The sequence below is a fragment of the Perca fluviatilis genome, chromosome 21 (genome assembly GCF_010015445.1).
Source record: "Perca fluviatilis chromosome 21, GENO_Pfluv_1.0, whole genome shotgun sequence".
NCBI classification, from domain to species: domain Eukaryota; kingdom Metazoa; phylum Chordata; class Actinopteri; order Perciformes; family Percidae; genus Perca; species Perca fluviatilis.
The window spans coordinates 18,124,611-18,149,957 of NC_053132.1; the positions used below are offsets into that span (position 1 = coordinate 18,124,611).

Here is a 25,347-nt window from a genome sequence, read left to right on the forward strand (position 1 = left end):
GAATGACAGCTTAGTGTCAACACTTGGTTTGCGTAAATGTGCACAACCATATACAGTTTGCCTCTGTGCTACTGCTGTACGTGCAGTGACGTGCTGACATATGGAGGCTGACAGTAATCAGACGTCCCCCGTGTGGCTCTCTGTTCCCCCTGTCAGCCTGGGCTGAGCCAGGAGCACATTAGAATCTGATCTATCTCCCCTCTATGGCAAGTGGATGCAGAGCACTGGAGTGTGTCACAGCCTTCTTATAGGAAAAAGAAGAAGAGCCAGACTGCTGGGTTAGGCAGGCGCACAGAATAACAGATAGTGGCGAGGCGTTTTTAGTCTCTGTGCGTCCTTGCTTGATTTCTGGCTGTCTCTGTTCCTCTCTTCTCTCTTTTCATACCTTCTACTTCTACTGTTTCTTTAACTTCATCATTTTTCATGTCTTTCATTTCACCAACCGACCACCCACCTCACCTCCCTCTCCCATGTTCGACCTACCCTCTCTGCTGTCTTTTTTGTGCTGTCTCTCCCCCTGTATTCCCCACATGCCACCCTGGTGCCCAACACATCACAAATTCTTGCCATAGCTGCACCATTTTGTTTAGCGAGCCTTAAAGACAGAACAGGGCCTTGTTTTAGCAAACGTCCATTGGACACTCAGTTAAGGGGATTATCTAAAAATAGACCTAGGCCATTTTTTTCCCATCTTGGTTCATTTTTGGTTACGAATTTGCTTTTACGTGCATTGCAGATGGCCTTGACATTGCTGGCTGTCAGGAGCTGAGTGTTGAGATTATACAGAGATGTGTGACAGACAATGACCAATAGGGAGGTAGTATAGTATAGATTTTGCCCTTAATGTGTAAACAGACCTCACTTAAACAATGTGCATAATGTGAAGAGTGTAATCAGTAAATGCCCTTGAGACAACAGTGGTTGTGTGTGTACAGAATCTTGGTTAATATTGGTTAATACCCATTTATATGCAGTCATCTTGGTGTAAAGAAAGTAGTGTTAAAGTGTCATAACTGACAAAATAGTTTCACTACATCAGCCAGCAGTGGGAAAACACTCATTCCAAGTCAAGCATCATAAAACTAACCCATTAGTTCCTGCCTCCACTGTGCTCTCCCAGGTGAATATATACATACGTTTTCAGGGGAGTGATAAAAGCAGATTAAATGGAATTAAAGGGATGCTTGTGTTCAACTTAATGTCTGCAAAAAAACTGGAAACAGTGTAGCAGAGCATATACAGTAAACATGTTTAGGAGAAAGGATACACACACACACAGGCACACACACACACACCAATGGATTCCCAGATTGATCCCTAGCTCCGTAGTTGAGCAGTAGAGCTTTAAGCTTTGAGCCTCCTGCAGTCAGGACTGACACAGCGCAGCGTGGTTTAATGCTGCTCTTCTCATGCAGCCGATGAAACGCCTTTGTCTAACCATGTCAGAGCAGGCCAGGTCCAGACGGCAGCCTAGACAGGATTCTTCCTGTGTACTCAAGACATGGGCATCGATGATCCAGCACGACTGACTCCACACTGACGCAACATCTGAAAGCTCACTCCTCCCTGGGGCATCCAGAGGCCGTCGGTTTACTGTCTGAAACCTAATGAGGCTGTGTTAGCATTCAGGAAACAGTAAAATGAGAAGCGGCAAGGGCTCTTCCCATGTGGTCTCTTTGTACTGCTCCAGTTTGTCCTCAAGCACATTTTCACAAACACACTCGGATGTACTAAGGAGAGCTGGCATGAGAAATTAACGCTTCATTGCAGAGCAATTGAATGCATTTAAGAGGAGAAGGTGAGGGAAGAAAATCAAGTAATAAGTAAGTGAAGCTGCCGCCCGCCCAAAAGAACCCACATTACATAAACCCAGCGTAGATGCACACTCTATACTTTACAAGCCATTTTTAAGAGTGTGCTATTTTAGACAGCCACATTTTTATGACACTCTCCTGCTTAAATCAATTACGAGGAGCAGCACTGGCATCCAGAAATCAGTGAGTGGTGATTCTTTTAAAAACACACTGACTACAAACTGCAAATGTGACCACGGTTGGACCAAATGAATAATAAAATCAAATAAAGCAACCACTCAGAAACTAATGTCAACCCCATTTAATGCTGAGGGATTTCTTTATTTAAAGGTCTCATGGCATGAAAATTTCACTTCATGAGGTTTTTTAACATTAATATGAGTTCCCCCATTCTGCCTATGGTCACCCAGTGGTTAAAAATGGCGATAGGTGTAAACCGAGCCCTGGGTATCCTGCTCTGCCTTTTAGAAAATGAAAGCTCAGATGGGCCGATCAGGAATCTTCTCCTTATGAGGTCATAAGGAGCAAGGTTACCTCCCCTTTCTCTGCTTTGCCCGCCCAGAGAATTTGGCCCACCCATGAGAAAGAGAGAGACATCATGGCTTGCAAACAAGCAAAGTGGCAGTTGGTCAAGGCCACACCCCACCCTCCACCTTCCCCCACCCTCTCTCCTCCTCAATAGCTACAGACACAGAAATGGCACATACTAAGGAAAGCTCATTGTGAGACTGGCTCAAGTGGCTGTAATTCTTTACCAAGGCTGAATTTCGGTAAAGAGATACAGATACAGTATTAGGGGACCACTGAGGCCTATATAAAAGCATCCAAAAAGCAGCATGCCATGGGACCTTTAAGAGAAACTGCAGGTTGCTGTGTATTAGAATGACATGCCCGCCTGTCTTCTCTCACTGCTCCCAACAACAGCCGTCCTGTGGTTTGCTGTGAAAGACCTGCTCCTTTAATGAGGTTGTTTGGGGCTTTTTCTTTAGGCAGGCCTAATTCGTAGAGGCAACGCAGCTTAATTAATACTGCTGTCACTGTCTGAGCTCATGGCTTCAGCCCTGTGGCTCTCATTTGTCTTTATGAATATCTATTGTGTCTCTGTGTATACATCTTAGCTGTCTATTACTGATGCACTCTCCCTCAGGGCAAACTGACGCTTCATCTCTGCAGTGCTGCTTATTATGAAAAGAAAAAATAAACATGATGCATAATTGAAATAGCATTTTCAATACATGCATTATCAGCAATGTAGTTTATATCCTAATTGTCTAAAAGTGGGCTGTTGTTTTTGCAGCTGGACCCAGACAACACCGGTTTCATCGCAGTGGAGAACTTCACCAGCTTGGTGGAGCACCATGAGCTGCAGCTGGACCCGTCCAAACTGGACATGCTGTTAGCCCTGGTCCAGAGCAATGAAGAGGGACAGGTGTGCTACCAGGAGCTCATCGAGCTGGTGAGTGGAAACCAGACGCACGTACACAGCTATACAGAGAGTAATGCAGAGGGAGTCGCTTGAGGCATTTCATGTCCTGCAGCACAGACGCACATTTCCACACATACACCCACTTTTGTTGGATTTCAGAAAAGGTTACAAAATTGATTCAGACAGAGCCTGGCAAGCTCCGCAGTGGAGAAAATTGACTCGACCATTCAGGTCGTTGTCCTGCAAAAGGAGGATCAATCTTTCCAGTTAATGTGTCGGTAAATCCAGGCACTTAACCTCACAAGCCGTGCACAGCGAGCACTAGAAAACACTCACACCAAGCTGACAGAGCCACAGTATTAGAGCAACCACTTTGATTTATCATAACTGATATATTCAAACAAAATGAACATTAAATAGTGTAACAACAACAAGACTGATACTGTGCAAGAACATGTTTTATATACTGATGTGAGAACAGTGTGTGTGCTATTATGTTCTCTTAGTTACAGTTTTTGTCCTTTGCCTCTGCTTTGAATCAGCCAGGCTCTTTATTCTCTGCCTCTTCTTTTTCTTCGTTTCCTGCCTCTTCACATTTGTGTACTAGAAATTCACGAAAAGATGTATGTGCGAATGGCTGATTCTCCTTGATGGATTAATTGGAGTGCGGAGAAGAGCACCTGCTTGTCGTAAGCGCCAAGATTAATTCAATACAATTCCTGTAATATTTTCACTTCACTTTTCATTTCCCCCCTCTCTTGCTTTTTCTCTCTCTGTTTATCAGTCCCTTTTTTTGTATCTTTTTCTCTCCCCTTGTGTTGTCCAGGGTTTGTAATGAAGGCCACACAAGGCCACTCAATTTGGAGCAGGTCTTCCAACGCCATTCTTGAAGTGTTATTATTTTAATTTTATTTTTGATCCATCTCATTTCAGTGCATTCTCATCTTCCCTTCTTCAAGCCAATGTAATATTATCCCCCCTTTCTTTGAACCTGCCTCTTTGAACCCGCAGATCTCCTTTCCTTCTCTTTCATTCTACACTCGTGAGCATATGTCATAGGGGAAAAAAACACCTGCCTCGCCTCAGAAAGCACCAGGGAGACACTTTTAAAATTGCCCATTAGCTAAATGCTAATTGCCTTCGATTAGCCCAGCAGTGGTAGTAGCAGGCAGTAATTTGAGAACGCCCAGCCTCACACAGATATCGACCCCCAGGTTTGATTTTAAAGATTTGTCTGATGCACACACATGAACGCGCACAGGCTATGTCCACACACGTTCTGTGCATGCATAGAATTTGCATATATACAAGCGTTTTTATTATTAATTAATGCAGCCACCCTCCTACTCTTCCTGATATACACACACTGTCTCAAACGCAGACAGACTATCATTCATACACATGAGCACTGCCAGTACAGATTTGCTGACTAATTTAGAGGATATTCAAATGTTAATGTGAATCTGGCCTCCTGTCGCGCAGCACGTGATGCATGAACTCTGTAGGTTCCCTGGGATGAGCTCCAGGCTGACGCTCGGAAAGTGTCGCATGTAGCATGACATTTTCAACCAGGTCATCAACGAATACCCCTGGCTTCCTTTCTCTCCTCTTCTCCTTTCTCTCTACTGCACGCTGACTAATTTTCATCTAAGTTTCTCCAGTCTCTCTCAAGCCCGTATTCTCTGCTTTTTGTCCGACCCTTCTCTTCCTCTATCTCCATTCACATCTCTGTGTCTCAGGCAGATTTATTAAGTAGCGCTTTATGGTGTGTGACAGATGACAGTTGAAATTTGATTTGGAAAGTTCAGTGCTGCCATTATATCATAGCCAGTATCATAGCCAGTGCCTCTAATGTGGTGTCTGTATTGATTGATTGGAACTCTCCTGCATCGTACTAAAATGGACATGGCAAGTGTGTGTGTGTGTCTGTGTGTCTGCGTGCCCTCAGTCCATGCCTTTTCGATGCTTTTAGCCTGTAAGCTTTTGTCAGTTAACGGGTGTGTTCAACATTTTTCTGATTTGTTGTTCTACATTCACTCAGTGGAGCCGTGCATCCACGGTGCTTTTCTCGACCTCAGTGAGTGTAAATGTGTTTGAATCGCGCCGTTAGGCAACAGCTTCTGTGTGTGCGTGTGTGTGTGCGTGTGTGTGCGCGAGCGTGCGTGCGTCTGTAAGTACAAGACTGTCTCTGACATCGTTCATGTTCAACCCATTTTTCATGCAGGATGATCTTAGCCAGAGAACTCCATCAGTTCTGCCAGAGGGGTGAATAAGTAACGCTCTGCTAAAACCTCTCTTGGGGAACTGTATACACACACACACACACACACACACACACACACACACACATTACACTCACCAAGAGTATGGTCTGTATCTGACTACTAATCCACATCAGCAGCACAAAAATTCTACACAGCAAGACAACCAGCACACATTTTGACACGTCTACGCACAGTAACACACGCAGGTTTCGTCGATGCATGAGGCTGAGAGACACCAGAGGGGGCAAAGTTCAAACATGGGCCTTTGGGGGGGACGATTCTGTGATAGATGAGCATCTGCTAATGGACTGAGAGTACAGTAAGCCTGAAGTCGGATATATTCCTATGTGTGTAACTGCACGTATCGATTTCTTTAAAGATAGTCCTCTGATGCTGTTATGAACCAGCTGTGTAACTGAAGAAGTGTGTCATTGTTTTCCTTCGGGTGGTAATTTGGCTAATGTTTGACGGAGATCCAAAATGGCTGCCATGGTTAATTACACGGGTAGAGGGTGTATTTTAGAGATTATGGCGAGGGATTCTCTTTGTTCAGGTTGGAGGATTTGACTGTTGCTTTGTGCCTCATTGTTACCTTTCTGCCCAATTGGTGAACCTACTTTTTCTGTTGTAATATGTACATAATATGTTTTCAATTTTTTTTCTTTTGTCACATCCGAAGCAGTATTGTAAGAAAGAGAGCACTTGCAGAGAGCAGAAATCACCTTCACCTACAGGCCCAGTCGAAAGACGCTGTAGTTGATATACAGTATTTAAAAGTTTTCAAGTTATTTGAAGTCACATTATTGCCCACAGTGCATCTGTCTTCAGGGACACAGATGCTACCTATCAACATCACACCACACACCAAACTCCAGTCAAGGCTTTCTGTTTTAGATGGATTGCAGGCTAAAAGTGATGCACTTTGCTTAAGTGTCCTGGAGTGAAGGTTTGTTTTTTTTCTCCGTTTTAGCACCACAATGATTAAACCATGAAGGAAGGCCGCAAACTGCTGAGGGGAAAAAGGTGGACTCTCATTTTAAAAGGATTTGGGCAAGAAAGAACCTGAATATCTGGGTCAGGGTAGAATCCGTGAGGCGGAGATCAGTGATTTAGATTCTGAGAGTGTACAAGTGTATGTGTCTGAGAGAGAGAGAGAGAGAGAGAGTTAGGGAGAGGGAGTTTTTAGGTCTTCTGAATGACTAGTAGTGAGACTTTTAGTGTGATGGTGGTGATCACTATGTAAACTCAGTTCATTGTTGCAGCCTTCTAATATTCTAGTGAAGATAAATGATTTTTCATGTGTGTCAACAAATATGGCCGCCACAATAAACTGAGCAAAAAAATAATAATTTACGGATTTTTTAAATTTCCTGTGCAGACACCTGAATATCCTTTAAAACGTGTGTTTTTTTATTGTTATTACTAATAAGTATTGAGCTGTGAGGTATTGGCCATGTGATGTGGCTAATTAATCCATCCAGGACAATTGACTAGAGCTGAGAGCTGCATGTACAGCAGCTACCAAGAGGAGGAGGAGGAGGATGGACTCCTGCTGTTTGACACACACACACACGCGGCTGTCAGTTTGGCCCATTCAGTCGGAATGCTATCTTTATCTTCGTGCTCTTACCCTCAGCATCAATTATTCCCTGGCAGACGTTGCTTCGTCAGGAAACTTACACCGTTAACAATGCACAAGTCAGAGGTTTTCCCCCTCTGACGTTTTATGCGATGAGATGTGATTTTTGGTGCACCTTTGCTCTCCGTCACTCCTCTCAGTGCGTTATCTCATGTTTTGGCTCCTAGTTTGTGCCTTAATGTCTGTTCGCCGTCTCTCTCCTGTCGTCACTTCAAAAGGCTGCTAATGCTCACTTTAGAGGCGGCAGTCCTGCATGTCAGAGTAGGCGAAGCAAAGTGATCGCTATGCTTAGCTGTGTCTCCTCGGAGCACATTTTTACAGAGACGGCATGAATGGGAGAGAATAGAGTGCGATGGGGAAGAGGCGGCAGGTGTTGTCACCGAGCCAAACAAAGATGAAATAAACTCAGAAACAGAAACTTTTATTTAAAAGAAGAAAGCCAACAGAAAGGAAGAATGCAAAATTATATTTACATCACTTAACCTCTCTCTATCCCACCTCTTTTCGTCATATAAATGTCATCTTTTTCATTGTGAATTCAACAATATGAAGATATATTTAGAATGAGAAAGGAGATGTCTCACCTTCACTGTCCATTGGCGGCATATGGAATCGAGCTCATCCAGGCAGGCAGCTCATCTTCCCCTGTTAATTCCCCCCTCTCTGCCTTCTTATGTCCCTCTACTCCTCTTCTTTTGCTTTCACTCCCTGCCTCAAGTATAGTATAATTGCATTTTCCAGGCCTGATTTCCATACTAAATATGTATCCTTCCATCTGTGGGAGAGCCAGCAGCCCAGCTCGACACCGTTCTGGTTATCACTGTGCAACAGGCCCCTCACACCCTCACTGTAGTGTACAACCACCAGTGTCATAATTACCCACAGTTAGGGTAGTTACCACTTCCAGCTCTGCTAACTTCCAAAGCGGATTAGCACTTTTTTTCTTCAGTTTTTTCCTCAGTGATTTCTTGAAAAAAAAAAAAAGTCTGCTACTCCATTTATGGAGCAATCTGTGGAGCATTTCTTTTTCATTATTTGCTCATGTATTTACAGTCTTTGTCCTCCAGTATATTTAGCTCATTAGCTTTTATAGATATTGACCCTCAGTTTCTTTCACCATGCCCCCTGCTGTGTCTACAAGCAGCAGGACCTGGCTAATGAATGGTGTACTTTAATGGCGGGTTGTACTTCCTACAGGCCCCCTCTGGAGGTTTCATTACACTTCGTACAAAGCTGCCATATTGTCTAAGGTTACTATTATTAGAAACCTCTACATAAGGTCTGCTGTTGTAGATTTATACTGTTAATCATTGCAGCTGCTGCCCACATGCCCTCTTTCTCCTCCTTCACTGCTTTTCCTGGAAACTAATTTTCATAAAGTGTCACGTCACATTATAGTACATATTTTGATTTAGAGATAATTACATCGTCTGCCAGTTGTCCCCAAAGGAGCTGTATTGTTTTAGCTTCTCCGGAGACTTCAAGCATCTGGCAGTGCTACTGAGTATTAAGGAAATCATACCTGTGAAGCATGCATGCTGGTTTTCTATAAGGAAATGCAGACATTAACTGTAAATGATACCTGCTTTGAGTAGCTGGTCAGACAGTATATTCAGTGGTAACTCTGGTGGGAAAGAACCCACTGTGTTGGTATCCAGACAGTTTTCTGCTTTGGCTGTCAAAATAGTGGCATTAGGATGGTTTTCATCCTAAGCCTCTATTAAAGAACGTATCAAGAGTTGGTCCTGCTGGCCTGCAGGCTGCTGCAAAGCTCCTGCTCACTTAGCAAACCTGGAGTCTGTGATAACATGAATACACACGCACACACACACATACACACACACACATTCTCTCTTTCTATGCAATATTTCCACTTAACAAAGATTTGCTTTTCAAGGGCAAAATCACTTCAACAGTCCATTTGTTATGATGTCTGAGCTGCAATCAACCCTGCCAACTGTCTAAATCACAAACTTCTTATACATTATTTAAGTTTTTTATCAGCCATTCATATTCAGCTGCAGTTCTGTCATCTGTCTTGTGGCAACAAAGTGATTGGCAGTTGTTTAGATGTGTAACATGGCTTTGATATTAATATTTTAATTGCTGCTGAAAAAATTATTTTATTTCTAACGCCAGTTAAGCATTAAGCATGAATAGCAAAAAAGAAAATTCACAGTTCATTTATGTCTCTGAACAACTGTCAGAACAACAGAAAAAGTCTGAAATGAAAATAATTATAATTTCTTTTCCCCTAACAATTTGGTTATAAAAGTAGAACTTACATAATCCGTCACACTATCCCTTGTGAAATCCGTACTTTATGAATGTAGGCTCCCCATCTAGGATGATTAGTCACACTGATGAGCTTCTCCTCAGTTTACATGAAAAGAAGCTATCCTCCCACCCTCACCTAGCATGAAGATAGTTATGGATTTAATTGCTAAAATGAAACATTCAGCAGCAGGCGATGATGAGATCTGTTCATCCTGGTAAGGTGTGCTCTTCCAGCTGCTGAAAGTAATTCTCATAAAACAGCTCGAGCCAAGTTTATTGCAAGAAACATTAAGTCATCAAGTAGCAAAAACAAACACAGGGAATGACCTGTCTGCTGATTTCTTAAGGTCACAATAATAAACTAGCCTTTCAGCTGAACAAAAACAACTTTCTCATTTATTCTTATTAAGATGTTTTTGGAAAATATGCTTATTTGCTTTGCTGAGATGGATGAGAAGATTGCTCTCATATCTGTTCGTTAAATATAAGGCTACAGCTGGCAGTTGGTTTAGATAACTTAGCTTAGCATAAAGACTGAAAAACAGTATGTCAAAGGTAACAAAACCACCTACCAGTACCTTTTAAAGCTCACTAATTAACACATTTTATCTTGTTTGTTTAATCCGTACAAAAATCAAAGCGTAAAATCAACAAGTTGTGGTTTTACGGGGATTATATGCCAATTATGTGACTATTTCTTGGCCTGGAAGTAACTGCCTGCCAACCTCAACCTCATGGTGAAGACTTCAGGAAATTAAATGAGATTTATCGGTTAGTTAGTGAGCTGTAGATGGGCTCGTAGGCAGATTAATTACCTTTGGACAGAGGTAATTAGATAGTTAGGTTATTCCCAAAATGCCTGAACTATACCTTTAAATAAAGAGAAAACATGTCCTGTTAGAAGTAAGTAAACTGATGTTTTTTTCTGATTTGGAAAACTGTTCATCGCTCCTCTGAGTTTCTTTAAAATCCAAGCACTTGCCCACAAGATATTGCACTGAGCTTCTGAGAGTAATACATGCATGATTTTTCACCTTTTTCCTCAGATGAGCAGTAAGCGCTCCAGCAGTTTCCGACGGGCCATTGCGAATGGCCGCCGAACGCTGCAAAGGGAGATCCTGCTGGACGAGACGGGGCTCGGTCTGTACAAACGTTTTGTGCGCTATGTGGCCTACGAGATCCTGCCCTGCGAGACGGACCGGCGCTGGTACTTCCACCAGAACCGCCTGTGTCCCCCGCCTGTCTTCATTGCCATCGTCACCATCGTACAGGTGAGATTTAGGAGGTGACGTCATCAGACACCGAGCTGAATATAGATTTTTCTACTGATGCAGCCCACTGATTCAAATATTCCTAAAACACAATATTTTACTTGAGTATGTGTGTTACTAACCCACAACCGTGACTTTAGACTGTATTTTAGAAACTGATTTTAGACTTCTTACCCACTGAAAAGGTTCAGGGGCTTAGTGGGTGCATTTAATGCCATTCCTCCAAGCTGAAACCCTCAGTCAGCCTGCATACAGGGATTTTTATTTTTTATACACTGATTTTCGAACTTGGAAACCAGGTCAGTAAGCACCCTGGCCACCACAGTGGCATTAAATGACCTATTATATTCATTGGGGGGAAAAAGGAAAACCACTAACACGGACCACTGTTGAATGGTTGAGGATTAAGCGGCGAAAATAACCTACAGCTTTTTCACAAAACTTCCCCTAAAATCATCATAATTCAGAGGAAAGAAAGCCAAGTGCTCTTATAATGCCTCCAATTGGCAATGAATGGGCTGTAATGACAATGAGGATGTGATAATAACGGTTCACATTCGTTTTAATTCACAGAGACAATGAGTCATTATTCTATGAAAAGAAATTAATGGAATTGAACCAGATGTGCCTTTTTTTCTGCGGGCAGTAATTGTCTCCCCAAGTCTAATAAGCATCAGCTGAGGAATACAGAAAGAGAAAACGTCACGTGTCTTTCATATAGCACAATGGGGTTTTGTTTTGCACCTTTGTACCAGCAGTCTGCGGAGAGAGTGTGTAATGGGTTTGGTGTCATTTTGCAGATTATCGTGTTCATGTGCTATGGCATCATGCTAAACAAGTGGGTACTGCAGACCTATCAGCCCGACTTCATGAAGAGCCCCTTGGTCTATCATCCCGGCCACCGTGCACAAGTGTGGCGCTTCTTCAGCTACATGTTCATGCACGTTGGGTACGCTCACAAACCTCCACTTAACCTCACATTGATGTCTGCAGCACTGGTTCAGTTCAAATCTGGTTGGTTTTTGTTGCAGACGATGCACAGCTGTAGGAGGAATCTCTTGTGCTTTCATTAGAATGTTGTTCCCTTTCTGTGCTCTCTCATCAGTTTGGAGCAGCTGGGGTTCAACGCTTTATTGCAGCTGATGATTGGCGTTCCTTTGGAGATGGTCCATGGCATCTTACGAATAAGTCTGCTTTACATGGCAGGAGTGCTGGCTGGTGAGTGTCTTTTAAAATAAATGTATTATTATGGAAACCAGCAGTTCCTAAAGTGGGTGCCTTTTTTTACCGTGGGGTGCCACAAGACCAGACTTGTTAATTTCCATTAATTGTATTGTCTAACAAAACTAACACTGATGTAATATATATATATATATATATATATATATATATATATATATATATATATATATATATATATATATGTATATGTAACAGATATTCATGGTGTCCATGTGTGTAGTGTGGGTGGACTTGGTGGATGGGGAACCACTGGTGTAAAGTATGCAGTGATGTAACACAAAGTTTAGATGTTGTTAGCAGTGTTCCGACAGTTTTAGATAATCTGCAGTGCAGTATGGACAGTGCTTTCCCTTTTTAAAACAATGACATGAACAGAAAAGGCTGTTTATTCTCTGTTGTGCACTTCGTGTGTGTGCGTGCATGCGGTTGTCCGTGTTACAGTATATCTGTAGTGGCATACTGTAGCTTGTTTTTTGTTTCATTATTGTTTGTACAGTCTGCTACTCAGAAAAATGCTATGCTTTTTATTTTGTTGGTACCTTGGTCACTCAAAGGTCTGGTATGTTGTACTTTATTATTTGCTATGTAAAAAACCAACAGTTACTTTTAGCATTGAATATATGAGGCTGAATTTGTTAGCATCTCGTCCTCAAGCTGACACCCCTGAGTGGCCTGTTTTTTTAGTTTTGATAATAAATGCCGACCCGGCTGGTGGCATTTATTGAAAAATATACAAGTCACCAAACCAAATGCGGCCGAGCTGTGCCCAGAGGTCGGGCTGCAGCACTCAAGTCTTTGTTGACAAGAAACCTCATTAACTTTCATCCCCCTCCAAAGCCAGTTTGGAGATTGGAGATTTTTAAATCCGCACTGATTGCTGGATGTGGTTTTCTCACTGCAGTTTTTTGCTGTTAATGCGTATTTTCAGACGTCATATCAACACTGCTGCATAAACCTCTTTTCCCTTTCATCTTCACTGGGAAACAATTTGTGTCTTGGATCTCCTAAATCTCATGCTAACCATTATTTGATTACTGTAGTGCAATAACCTAATTCATATTGAGTTATGTTTGTTTATTTTCAGTAACGTGATTTTTAGGCTAAATATCCAAGTTCTTTATTTATATATTTTATTTCTTATTTTTCCTGTCCTCTCTCTGTACGTAGAGTATGGAGTTGAAGTTGCTCCGAACTCTTGCTGTGTAAAAGTCCAAACCCTCACTTCCCAATACACTCACATGCACACACACTCTTAACACTCATAAATTATTGCAGCTTTGATTTATTAGAGAAAGCAAGCAAGCATGGGACTTGGAGGGGGGGAAAAGTGGGAGAGTGATGCAGGGTTTCTCTCTTGGGAATCAGCCTATAAGTGCAGTTTGAGATGCTGTTTGGAGATTTAAGCTGCCGCCTGAATTAAAAAGGAGGAGAAAGCAGCGAGGAGATGGTGATATTTATACCCCCAGAGCCCGGAGTTGAACTGCATTCATTAGAATTTCTATGCACGAGTTACACTGTGGTGATCAAAAAATAAATTTGTGTAGTACTGTAGTGTAGCAGTGTGTAACTGTGTGCAATTAAATTAGATTTTTTTTTTTTTTTCTGCATTTAACTTTCAACAAAGTAATAAATGACTTCCTTCTAAACAGTGAGGATGAGCTTAGCTGCCTCACGGTCACATGAGGATGAACAACTTTAAGCGGCATAATAACTTCACCTTCTTATTCTGGTTGATGGAGTGGAAATTGGAGCTGTGCTGGCACAAATGTTGTGATCTATGGGGAAATAGTCCATTGAAAAGCAGGTCGGAAAGTGCACCTGGACTCTTTGTGTGTGTTTGGAGTTTTGGAGGAGTCAGTGGAGGTTAATGACGAGAGAGACGGCGCCACTGCTTCCAGGTGAGGGATCAGGCGAAGGCCACGGCGAAGGCCACGGCGAAGGCCGCGGCCACGGCCACGGTAGGCCCACGGTGAAGGCCACGGCTTTGGGTGCAGCAGGAGGTTTTGGTGTCGTGAGACACACTGGGAGTGAGGATGGCATTGTTGCATGGAAAGATTTTTCATTTTATGCAAGTCAACGTAATGAATTTGCAATCCTTCAAATTGGCTTTTATAGCAATTCTTTTAACATTAAGGTGCACTTTTTGAGTTTTAGGACCTGATGAAAGACGTCACTAACAACTGTGAGTCTTATTACAGAACCCCTTCTAAGGTGTATGAATTAAAAGGACATGTTTTTAGTTTATCCTCTGAAACCTTGACAAGAGAGCGCATACGTTCATTTTGACGTTCTCCGTCTGAGAGAGCACCTATTTGACCATCATATTAGTTAAGTGGCCATTTCTCTGCAGAATGAGAAATAAATGTTGACGTTAAAAAAAATGTAAAAGGCCATGCATTGAAATGACTACAGAGGACATGTAACAAATGTGTACCATCGATTATTTACAGTCTTGTTTGACATTTTCAAATTGCAACAATATGAGACTTAGGAGACACATCTCAAATTTGTTTTGCATGAAGTTCATGTAACAAACGTTATAGCCATGCTAGCTGCCTGATTCTATGCCCAGTAGATACTGTAGATTTAAATATGTGAATTATAGGATCTATGTATTTGTTCATGTACCTCTTCCTAGCCTCCCCTTCCCTTTTTCCACTGATCTATTAAATGTCTGTGTGTGTGTGTGTGTGTGTGTGTGTGTGTGTGTGTGTGTGTGTGTGTGTGTGTGTGTGTGTGTGTGTGTGTGTGTGTGTGTGTGTGTGTGTGCGCACAATTTGGTTCTTAGTGGTTTCACTGCCTCGCACACAGCTTTCCCCTCAGTTTTTGTAAACTCATTGTTGCTTGTGGATGTTAGAAATTGCCTAGTGCTTTAGGTTACTAAGTGAAATTCTTTATTTTTCTCTTCCCTTCTTCCTCATTTTGTTGCCCATGGCTGTCTCATGTATAAATTCATGCCTTCTTATTCTAGCTTATGAGTTCAATCATATGCGGCTGTTTAACTCAATTTTTTTAAAAAAAAAAAAAAAAAAAAAAAAAATAAAAAAAAAAAAAAATTTTAAAAAAAAAATTTTGTTTTGTTTTGTAGTGCATCCAATACTGTGAATAGTATACAATCCTGCTCACAGATATAAATATCTCACATGCATGAACACGTGTCTCTGCATTCATAATCTTGAAAATATTAAACAATGCAATTTAAAAGAAAATATACATTTGTTTCACAAAGGTTTTTAATCTGTGTAGGTCAGATGGTTTTATATACACATCTGGATATTGCTCTGGTCCTTTACTGAAGAGCACCTTCTGAAAATGAAGTATGACATTGCACATTTTGTCCTTGCTCACAGAAGAAACAACTCTGTAAATTATTTTCTGACAGCGCCGATCAGACGTTGGTACTAGTCCTCTCTCACTTTGCTCTGCTGCACTAACAGCAGATGAGCAGCTCCACCTGAATTTCATGTTTCCAAAACAGTCACAATGTCAGACGAAATGAATGTGAAATGTTGAGTCATGTTCAACGTTTCAGTCCAGCGCCACATGAAAGGGAAGTGGCAGGGATTCTATCTGCTGTCTTTTTTTCCTCCTTTCTCTTCTGGGTCTCCTTCCCTCATGCCAAAAGCTCATTCAGCTTACTTATGTACTTTAGGACATCAACAGGTGCCAGAACATCATGTTTTTTTTCCTTGTAGCCCCGTGTGAGCCCCAGGCTGTCTACCTTATCTAACACCCTACATTTGAGACAATCCATATCCTCCAGTGGCCTCTCATAACAGCAAGCTCAATTCTGCTGCCTCAATATGTCCCGCTCAATTCAGATATCAGTGTGTAGATGAGGTTTTAGTTTTAACGTACTATACTATGATGTTTTTGTCTCCTTTTTCTTATCTGACATTAAAGAATCGACATTGACAGGTACTGTTAGCAAAGACCTGGGGTAAAATATCAACAGATTCTAGTGGAAACAGAATGTGTTTCTGTCTCAACAAGAGCTCATGGTTGTGAAGAAAAAGGGGTGTGTGTGTGTGTGTGTGTGTGTGTGTGTGTGTGTGTGTGTGTGTGTGTGTGTGTGTGTGTGTGTGTGTGTGTGTGTGTGTGTGTGTGTGTGTGTGTGTGTGTGTGTGTGTGTGTGTGTGTGTGTGTGTGTGTTTAAGACCCTTATTTAGAGAAAGCAAAAGTGTTGGTGTGTGTCCTGCATATTGGCTGTTGCATGTCATCCAGTGTTCTATTTGCTGTTGAGAAAATAATATATAATTATTTTCATATCTTAATTGGATTTGTTTTGTTTATTTTAATGTGGACAGAAACATACGCATAGAATATTTACTGAGCAGAACAATGCCTCAAATCATAGCATTTCATTGCAATTCTTGTTCCTAGATGGGCTTTTGTAAAAACAAATATGTTACATACATAGTACAATAAAAAGCAGAATAAAAATACCAAAAAGTTCATATGCAAACACACAAAACAGACAACAAATAGAAGTATGATTATAAAAGTGCCATAAAAGAATAACATTTCTTTAAGGAAAGACACTTCATCACTCCTACATGTTTATTCTATCTAATATTAGAGATTGTTTCAACTTAGATTTGAAATGATCCGAATTATGAAGCAGTCTGTTCAAATTCGATGGCCAGTAGGACTGTTGGTGTTCTGGGAAGCTTCCAGGTTAGGATGTGAAAAGTTAAGCTCTCAGATTCTTCCCTGCACAGTGGTGGAAAGTAATTATGTACATTTAATGTGTAGCCGAAGGAGGTTTCTTTTCAACAATGGAATTCTTAGTGGAGTACTCGACCTAAATCCAATGAGCATTTTCCAAAAAGGGTAAAAAAGGTAGCACATCTCAGACTACTTTGACAAAATACTTACATTTCACTTGTTTATTTGGCTCACAATAGAAATACGCTTACGTGTTTTAGTACAAAGCTCTGATGAAGGTTCTGTGCTGAAACGACAACTAGCAAATCCTCATATTTGTTATGAAACAGTGAATCGATTCAGCATAGTTGTTGATCATTTTTCTGTTGATCAAGCTGCATTGATAATACTTCTATACAACTTTAGTACATTATTTGAATACTTCTTCTACCACTGCCCCTGCATAAAGGTTAAAAAATATGCACCTGAGTAACTGACCTGTAAATCCTGAGATGTTTCACGATGTAACTGAGCACCTTAAGAGCCCATGGACTTACAGACCAATGGAGGATTTTCTCCTCCTTAATAAACTTGCCAGCCAGTGTTTAGAAAGCACTATGCTCACGCTGCTTATTGGTATCCTCAGTCAAGAGGAGGAAGATACATGTGGCCTGATGGCGTTTGTAGCCTGTTGGAAAATTGTAATGGAAATGTGATAAATGGCTGCATCTCAGTATAACCTCATTTTTGCAAGCTAGCTGATGTTGTCATTACTTAAAAGCTCCATCCCAAGTTACATGTATTGTTTAATTCTTCAGCAGTTGATTAATGTTGTTCTGGTATCAGGGAGGACAGCGGCAGTGTCTGCTTTCCGCTGCGGTCATGAGACTGGCTGTATCATGGGTCCTAATTTTAGCCGGATGACTGTTTCTGCATTCTCTCAAGCTAATAAAAGCTTATTTAGTCTGTAAATGAATGGAAGTCTTCAGGCTTACTTTTGCCTGTGTTACACTACCTTTCCCATTCCTGTTATGTAAAGGATTGATGCTTTTTGAAAGCACACTACACATATTTAGGCAGGGTAAATATGATTATATCTGCTGCCAGTGAATAGAGGGTTTTGGTGCGTGGCCAAGAGTGACTTTGTCCATCATCCATTTTTGCTGATGTTTGATATTTGGTGGAGGCACACAAGTTGCAAGTTATGGGATTTCTACGGAAATCCCAAAAGCCTAGAAATACAGCTTTGGGATTGAATCTACAAGGTTAAAATCAATAAATTCAATTGTGTAAATGAAATAAGAGCTTTACTACTTGGATGTTAAATTTCCAATTTGGTAACATTGATTTTAAAGGAGACCTATTATGCTTTTGCTACTTTTCTGTCATATACATGATGTTTACAATGTCGGCTGTTCATACTAAAAGTGGCGAAATAATGAGGGAAATGTATGTAAAAGTAATCACTGTGATCACAAACCTCACACAGTCAACACAACTCTTTTTCTGCTGGAGGTGACGTCAATCTGTGCTGGATTTCTTTTTATGGTCATCTGCTCCCGGCAGTGTTTACATTACATACACTGTTACATGTAGCTACATGCCAACGCCAGGGAAACCTTTAATCATGGTTGCAGATGTTGTACATTTCTTCCCAATTTCGGATCACATTCCTGCTGGAACATGTTTGATTGTGTAGTCTTTAGTTTATAAGCTTTAACTGGTGATTTTTCACTGTAGAAAGGGCCGCTATATATTCCATGACGGTCAGTCCACTGCTACATGTAACCGTAAGGTTAGCTACATGCTAACACCAGGAAAGCTGTATAAAAAAAGTTGATTCACAGTGTTGCTTAAGAAAGTTACTGAGCAGTGTTGGATTTTTTGGGGGGGTATGGGAGTTTTTCTTGGAGCAAAGTTGTATCAGATTAGATAAACCGATGCTGACAGAGAGAGGAAGCATCAGAGAACAGAGGGCTCGATGAATTACTCTCAGCGCCAGAGGAATGTGACTTTCAGTCTTTGGCTCTGCCTGACTTCAAGCACTGGTGTAGAGATATTTAACGACGCAATGATTTGATTGGCTCGAGGTGACTCTGAGGAGGTTTGTGGAAAGCAGGAGGCATTTTTAGGACTGAGAGAGCTGTGGAGTTGCCCTTGTGTTGCCATTGCCAGCTGAATACCAATTATTTCTTGCTCACTCTTACTTTGAAGGCCTTTTGGTGGCGTGTGTGGCTGAGACCGTGCACAATTGTCAGCACACAAGATTTCTGTCTTTTTAGCCAACGCTTAGCTGCAGACCGCTGAACTGCTGAACAGATCCTGGTGTTGTGTACAGCGCTGAGGAGCCTGGTCCTGTGTTTCTGATGTACTCGCCTGGTGCCGAGCTCAACTGAGCACTGAGGAGGCAGGGTGACCTTGGTGCGTTGCAGAGGCTGCCAGCGTGATTATGGTAATTCCCAACCCCCCCAATCCAACCCCAGAGTCAACTTTTCCTAGGTGACACCTATCTCACTTCCTCCCCAACCACCCCTGCATCCTCACTGATAACAACACCGAGGAAGATGAATATTTCTACTGTAATGCAGCCTAATTGAAGGTAGCCCATTTGTGTGGAGCGAGCCCACTGTGTTTATGGGTGTCTATTTGCATCTTCTATCCAGCGGCAATATTTGTTTCAGGCACTCTATTTGAGTTAAAAGAGGAGGCTATTTCTCTGCTCAGTTTAAATTACACTTACTTTGGTTTTTAGTTTCAAGGTTCTCCGATAAAGAAGCACATCACGCTCGCTATAGTCATCACTGTGACTTCATGACCTTGAGCACAGGAAGTAATTTCAGGCTCTTTTTCTTTGGGATGTCGAATTTGAGTCATTTCATCCAAGGTCAGCTATTGTGCTTGTTAGATGAACAGAGTGATAACCACTTTGGTCGTGACAAGAATAGCTCTTTTTATGGCATACACAATTACAGGTGCATCAGGCGTATTTGCATGTACACTCACTAATTTCAAAATGTTGTCTCTTTAATTCTTCAGTTAAAGGCATGCTCATATGCCCACACACGCTCATCCAGTTCCGATATGATTATACTTTTCCACTCATGGTTGGTGCTGTGCTGAGTGGCCTCCTCTCAGCAGCTCGGAAGATGTCACTTGTGGAGACTATTGATTTTTCCTGATGCCCCATGGGCTCTGGGGTAGCATAAATATTATCATATTTTTCCCCATGTGGCAAATTTGGACGGGGCAGAAAACTGTTAGAATAAACTGAATCAATCTCTAAGGAAACCAAGGGCAAGGTGTGTTTACAGTGGCCATGTTGGCACACTGGGAAATTGATTAAATGTATTCGTTCCTCCAGACCACAGTTTGGCATTGATGCCGCTGGTTGTTCCCTTTTTATATTTATATATGTAGACAAGAGAGGTCCTGATTAATGTTGCACGAGATGGGCGGAGATGTTAGATTGGATGAGGACTGATTGCGAGTCATGCTGCTCCACTCTAAGGAAAGCATCAGAGATGATATTTCCCTTATCTCTTTTTGTCTTGATGACACAGACGAGTCCATCTACTTCCCAGGTGGAAAATATCTTTAATAGAGCTTCCTCAGTCTGACTGCACTATTATAGTAGAGATTAGTCTGAAATGGACGGCACTCTATTAAATGACATTTGAAGCTATGAGCTTTTCAAATAGACTTGACAAAAGACCTCATATAGACAGATGGTCTGCCTCCAGTTCAGTCACCCTGACATTTACTAATTTTTACTCTGGTCACCTGCAGACTGTGTCTGCTCACCAAAGCTAAACTAAGTTGCCTTCCCAAATCAAATAATATCCTGTCTTCTTGATAAATGATTAGTGGAATAGTTTGTTGCTACAGAATGAATATAAAACTATTTTGATGATCAATACATCGTTGAAGTCATTTATTTAACGAAAATACTAAACATTTGCTGGTTCTGTTGTTTCAATTGTGAAGAATTCCTGTCTTTTATATCAGTCTAAATTGAACGTTGTTCTAATTGTGATGGCCGTGCTAACATACAGCCAATTTTTAAGTCTACAGACAGGTCAAATAATGGTATCCAGACTGAGGTGGCACCACATAACTCTATCACCATACTGTATGTGAAACTGTGTCTCTGTGTTCACTCAACTACAAAATCCAAGGTTTATTGTTATATTTACGTCTGATAGTTAGCAGGTTCTCAACCTAAGGAAACCTGGCCGAACAAAATGAACCACAAACTACAGTGTGGACTGATTTATCTGTTACTTGATGTGTTTTTAGCTATAAAGCAAATGGTACAAATAGCTCCATCATGATAAGCTAACTTAACTAAAGCCCTAGTTCTCTTGTAATTAAGCAGCAGAGTTTTTACAAATTAACAGAGAAAAAAAAACTGCATGATTGCACTCTTAGTGTGTTTTCTGTATCACCCTTTATCATGCACTCACTTCACCCACTCTTTCCATCAGTCTCCCTCGCTTGTTATTTGTGCTTAGTAAATAAATCTGATCAGGCATTTCCCCAGTTTATTAGCCAACAGAGGCAGCCTGGAGTGCTGACTACAGCACATCTCTGTGCAGGGCCACAAGATTTAATGCATACAGGATAGATCTGTCTGAGGCAAGTGTGTACAAATACTGCAACTTGAACCTAAAAGGCACCAATCCCACAGAATCAAGAACGGGCAGAGGTTTCCCCATACTGACACTGTCGTGTGAGCTGAGCTTCTATTGAAATATTTTACGTAAGAAAAAATAGTAATCCTAAAAAAAAATTTAGAAATTCTTTCATGTCTCATAATAAAACATGACAAAATACATGTGGGAGGTCGTTCTTCATAGCTTATTCCTAAGACTGAATAAAAGCACAGCGGTAGGTTGCCAGATTTTCTTATGTCCAATCCTGACTTTAAATCACCTGAATAAATAAACACACACATTGTCCTTTAATTGTCCTCTCCTGAGTAATTTATTGGCTGACCAACCAAGAAATGCAGATTCGTTTTCTCAGCAGTGTTGTAATGTAACAAAGTACAAATACGTTGTTACTGTACTTAAGTAGAATTTTCACGTATCTGAACTTTACTTCGTTATTTATATTTCTGGAAACTTTTACTTTGACTCCACTACATTTCCTAAATAAAATGTATACTTTTACTCCACTACATTTCCCCTAAGCATTGGGTAACACTTTACTTGAAGGTATCTACATAAGCGTGATATGACACTGTCATGAACACATGACACTGTCATGACACTGTCATGACAGGTTTAGGGTTCATGACACATGAACCCTAAACCTAACCCTAACTCTAACCTTAATCATAACTTGTCATGACAAAAACCGAATGACACTTACTAAAAGAAGCGTTATGTCATAAACGTTTATGACTAGTTTATAATCATTATGACACGTTCATGACAGTGTCATGTCGCTCTTATTTAGATACCTTCAAGTAAAGTGTAACCCATCTTCGTTACTTGCTACTTGCAAGAAATGTTAGAGTGAAAGATTCTTCCTCACAAAAATATTTAACTATGTTTCCGTTCTTGTCAGGCTTTGAATTTGATGTTTAAGAAGGCGTGGAAGCCCTGAATATTATGCTTTACTGAAAGGAAGCCACAATAAAGTTCATAATCAAAGTTTTTTTTTCTTTTGTTTCCAATAATTAAGAACATTACGTATCAGAAAATTAATTTTGATAATTAATTACAATAAATATCAGATGCTTTTGCTCAAGTAATGTTCTAAAAGGTGATTTTAACTTCTACCAAAGTCTTTTTCTGGTAAGATACTTGTACCTTTACTCAAGTAAGACTGGTTCTCAGACATCCTTCTGGTCGACATCTTTACAACTTAAAGTGATGGTTCGGAGTAATTCACCCTAGGGTCCTTTGCACCATGATCTCGAGCCAAACACCCTCCCAGAAGCTTTTTTCACCTGGGTCTAACATTGGGAGAGTTAGCTAGAGTAGCGTTATCAGCTGAATAGCTTAGCGCAGAGGCTAATGGACCCACGTTTGTATCTTGTAAGTTACCCAACTAATAATGCCCGAAATGATACCAAACGTCTACAAGTAGTACAAATAGGTTATGCTCTCATAAAACGATGGATTGGAAAGTTTGTAAGTACACCAGAAGTTTAGGAACACTTGCCTGCTCTCTTCTGCTCTCTGTTGCTGCTGCTGCTGCTGCTACCTGCAGTTAGACGAGTGCTTAGGGCCGTCTACAAATTACTACACAGAAAAGAGTTACAACAAAAATATTTATTAATTCAATGATTAAATAAGGTAATGTCTCCAAACTTACCTCAATTATTACTTGTCTACTGCTAGTTATACTACAGCACTTACTTTAAAATATAATTATATAATAATAATTAAATTAATAAATATTTTAGTTGCATCTCTTTTCGGTGTTGTAATTTGTAGACAGCCCTAAGCACTCGTCTTACAGTAGCAACAACAGCAGAGAGCAGAAGCCAGCAGGCAAGTGTTATTTACATAAACTTCTGGTGTACTTGCAAACTTTCCAATCCATCGTTTTATGAGAGCATAACCTATTTGTACTACTTGTAGACGTTTGGTATCATTTCGGGCATTATTAGTGGGGTAATTTACCAGATACAAACGTGGGTCCATTAGCCTCTGTGCTAAGCTATTCAGCTGATAACGCTACTCTACACTAACTCTCCCAATGTTAGACCCAGGTGAAAAAAGCTTCTGGGGGGATGTTTGGCTCGAGGTCATGGTGCAAAGGACCATAGGGTGAATTACTCCGAACCATCACTTTAAGTGTTAGATGATATGTAGTTTTTCTTCCAAGATTACATCCTCCATCGAATTTCTGACTAAAGCCTCAGAGAACTAGACATTTTTTCACTATGGCGCCTGTGCTTTGAAGACGCTCTAATCAGTGTTTCTACATTAACAATGGGTCAGGTGTGTAATGGGAAAGGGGTCGCACGTTATGAGCCCACAGAGAAATATCACCTGACTCTGCAGTTCCCATCAGCTTTACGGAGCTTCGTATCTCATCATTTTGGTTGTCCGTTCCACAACTTCTTTTGGTTCAGTCTCACCGCTCTCATCAGCGTTGTTTTACTCTGATAAACCCACTGTACGCTGCCTGTCCAGCATCAAACAACAGATAGACAAAATGTCTAATTACCTGATGACCATAGTGGAGCATTTAGCAGCTAAAGATCAAAATATTTCCCTCCGGAGTTGATGAAAACAAAACGATTTTAATTCATTGGGTCGCCTGAAGCACATCTCCAAATTGTTTTCCTCCAAATTCCTTGATTTTTGATAGAAAGCCTGGGCTAAGATGATCTAATATGTTCACCATTAAATCCTTTGTTGCCTAATAATAATAATAATAATAAACAAAATTTGATCATCAGAAATCAGCAACATTTCTCCAGGGACTCTTGATAGACTGTAAATAGTCTCAGTAATCACAGTCAATAGCTACCCACATGTAAAACCCTAGAAAGCAGACAGTGAAACGGTTTGTAAGTGTTTTTGCAGAGGCATATTTTCTAAGGATTAAAGGATTTTATTTAATGCAACATTTACTGTGCTCAAGCGCAGCCTCCACTGGAGTGGCTACAGAGAGAGCGCAGCCTCAGGCACTGCAAAACCCTGGCCTTAGATCAGCTTACCATCCCTTGTCTGCACCTTATCCCTGAGAGAAAAATACAAAGTTGACCCATAGCTTAAGGGCAGCCTGGAGTAACAGTAATGGTGTAGCAAGTTTGGTATGACAGACAGGCTCAGTTCTCAGAGCTGCATCGGGATTATACTGCGGTAGATAGAGTATAGCCCCCCTGAGTGTGTGGTTTACTTATACTCTACACAAAGTACATAATTTTGAATGTCTACAATGCAGTGCACTTGTGGGTGTTGCAAGCTCACAAAAAGATTTGAGGATGTTGATGATGACTTCAGGATGGCGTCAATAAATAATCTGTACATGAGATGGAATGTGTCAGCTCTGCGCTAAAATAATGCCACACCTCACGTCTCAGCTCCTGCTGAGTGTGAGAGTTCTAAATCCTAAATCCCCCAGAGCAGGAGAGCCCACATGACAGGACTGTTTAATATTCATACTGTATTTGGGAGCCTCTCGCCAAAGCAGAGCGAGCAGGAGTAGAGAGCAGTTTGTTTCCTCCCTGTGGAGCCCCTTTCTTCCTCTGAGCCGGAGGTCTCAGGTTGTCTTCTCCTCTTCCTCACCCACAGATGGCGGTGTCACATCCCTGACGTGTGTCTCATAAGAAGAGGTGGTCCTGGCTGGTGTTATGTTAGAAACCAAACAGCCCACTTCACTGCTCTTTAAAGCTGCTTGAACCGTCATTTTTATATTAACATTGGATCAAGTGTAATGTGTAGAGGGGGGGTCGCTAGTAGTGATGAACCCACAGAGGATATCCCCAGAGGCAGCAGTTCCCCTCAGCTATAGGGAGCTATAACTTATTGCTTTTAACATATTGTTTTGGTTTTGCAGCCCACAACTTTACTGTTACGATTCCTTCCCACAGCGCTAGTAATAGTATGGTTGAAAAAGACTAGCTCCAAACATCACCCAAACAAATCTAGCTAAGTTAGCAATTAGTTGGGGAACTTAGTGGAGCATTCAGCAGCTGAAGAGCCAGGTATTTCCCACAGAAGTTGGTTGAGCGAAAAACCTACTAAATGGAGAGTGAAGAGTGGACTTATGTTCGTCAGAAGGCCAAAAACAGCTCCAAAAG

General features: G+C 41.1%; 1 protein-coding gene across 5 annotated transcripts in view; it reads left to right on the top strand.

The window, feature by feature from the left end:
- rhbdl1 (rhomboid, veinlet-like 1 (Drosophila)) overlaps positions 1 to 25,347 on the top strand; it is a 44,067-nt gene that overhangs the window by 5,177 nt on the left and 13,543 nt on the right. For 2 of the 5 annotated variants that reach the window (XM_039787717.1, XM_039787716.1), the window contains exons 2-5: positions 3,112 to 3,270; positions 10,467 to 10,691; positions 11,492 to 11,640; positions 11,797 to 11,909. In XM_039787717.1, coding sequence (XP_039643651.1) covers positions 3,112 to 3,270; positions 10,467 to 10,691; positions 11,492 to 11,640; positions 11,797 to 11,909 — 646 coding nt within the window. Of the gene's footprint in view, positions 1 to 3,111; positions 3,271 to 3,847; positions 3,930 to 5,299; positions 5,318 to 5,494; positions 5,824 to 10,466; positions 10,692 to 11,491; positions 11,641 to 11,796; positions 11,910 to 25,347 lie in introns of those variants that run through there. The other 3 variants (XM_039787718.1, XM_039787721.1, XM_039787719.1) reach the window with 3 other exon arrangements.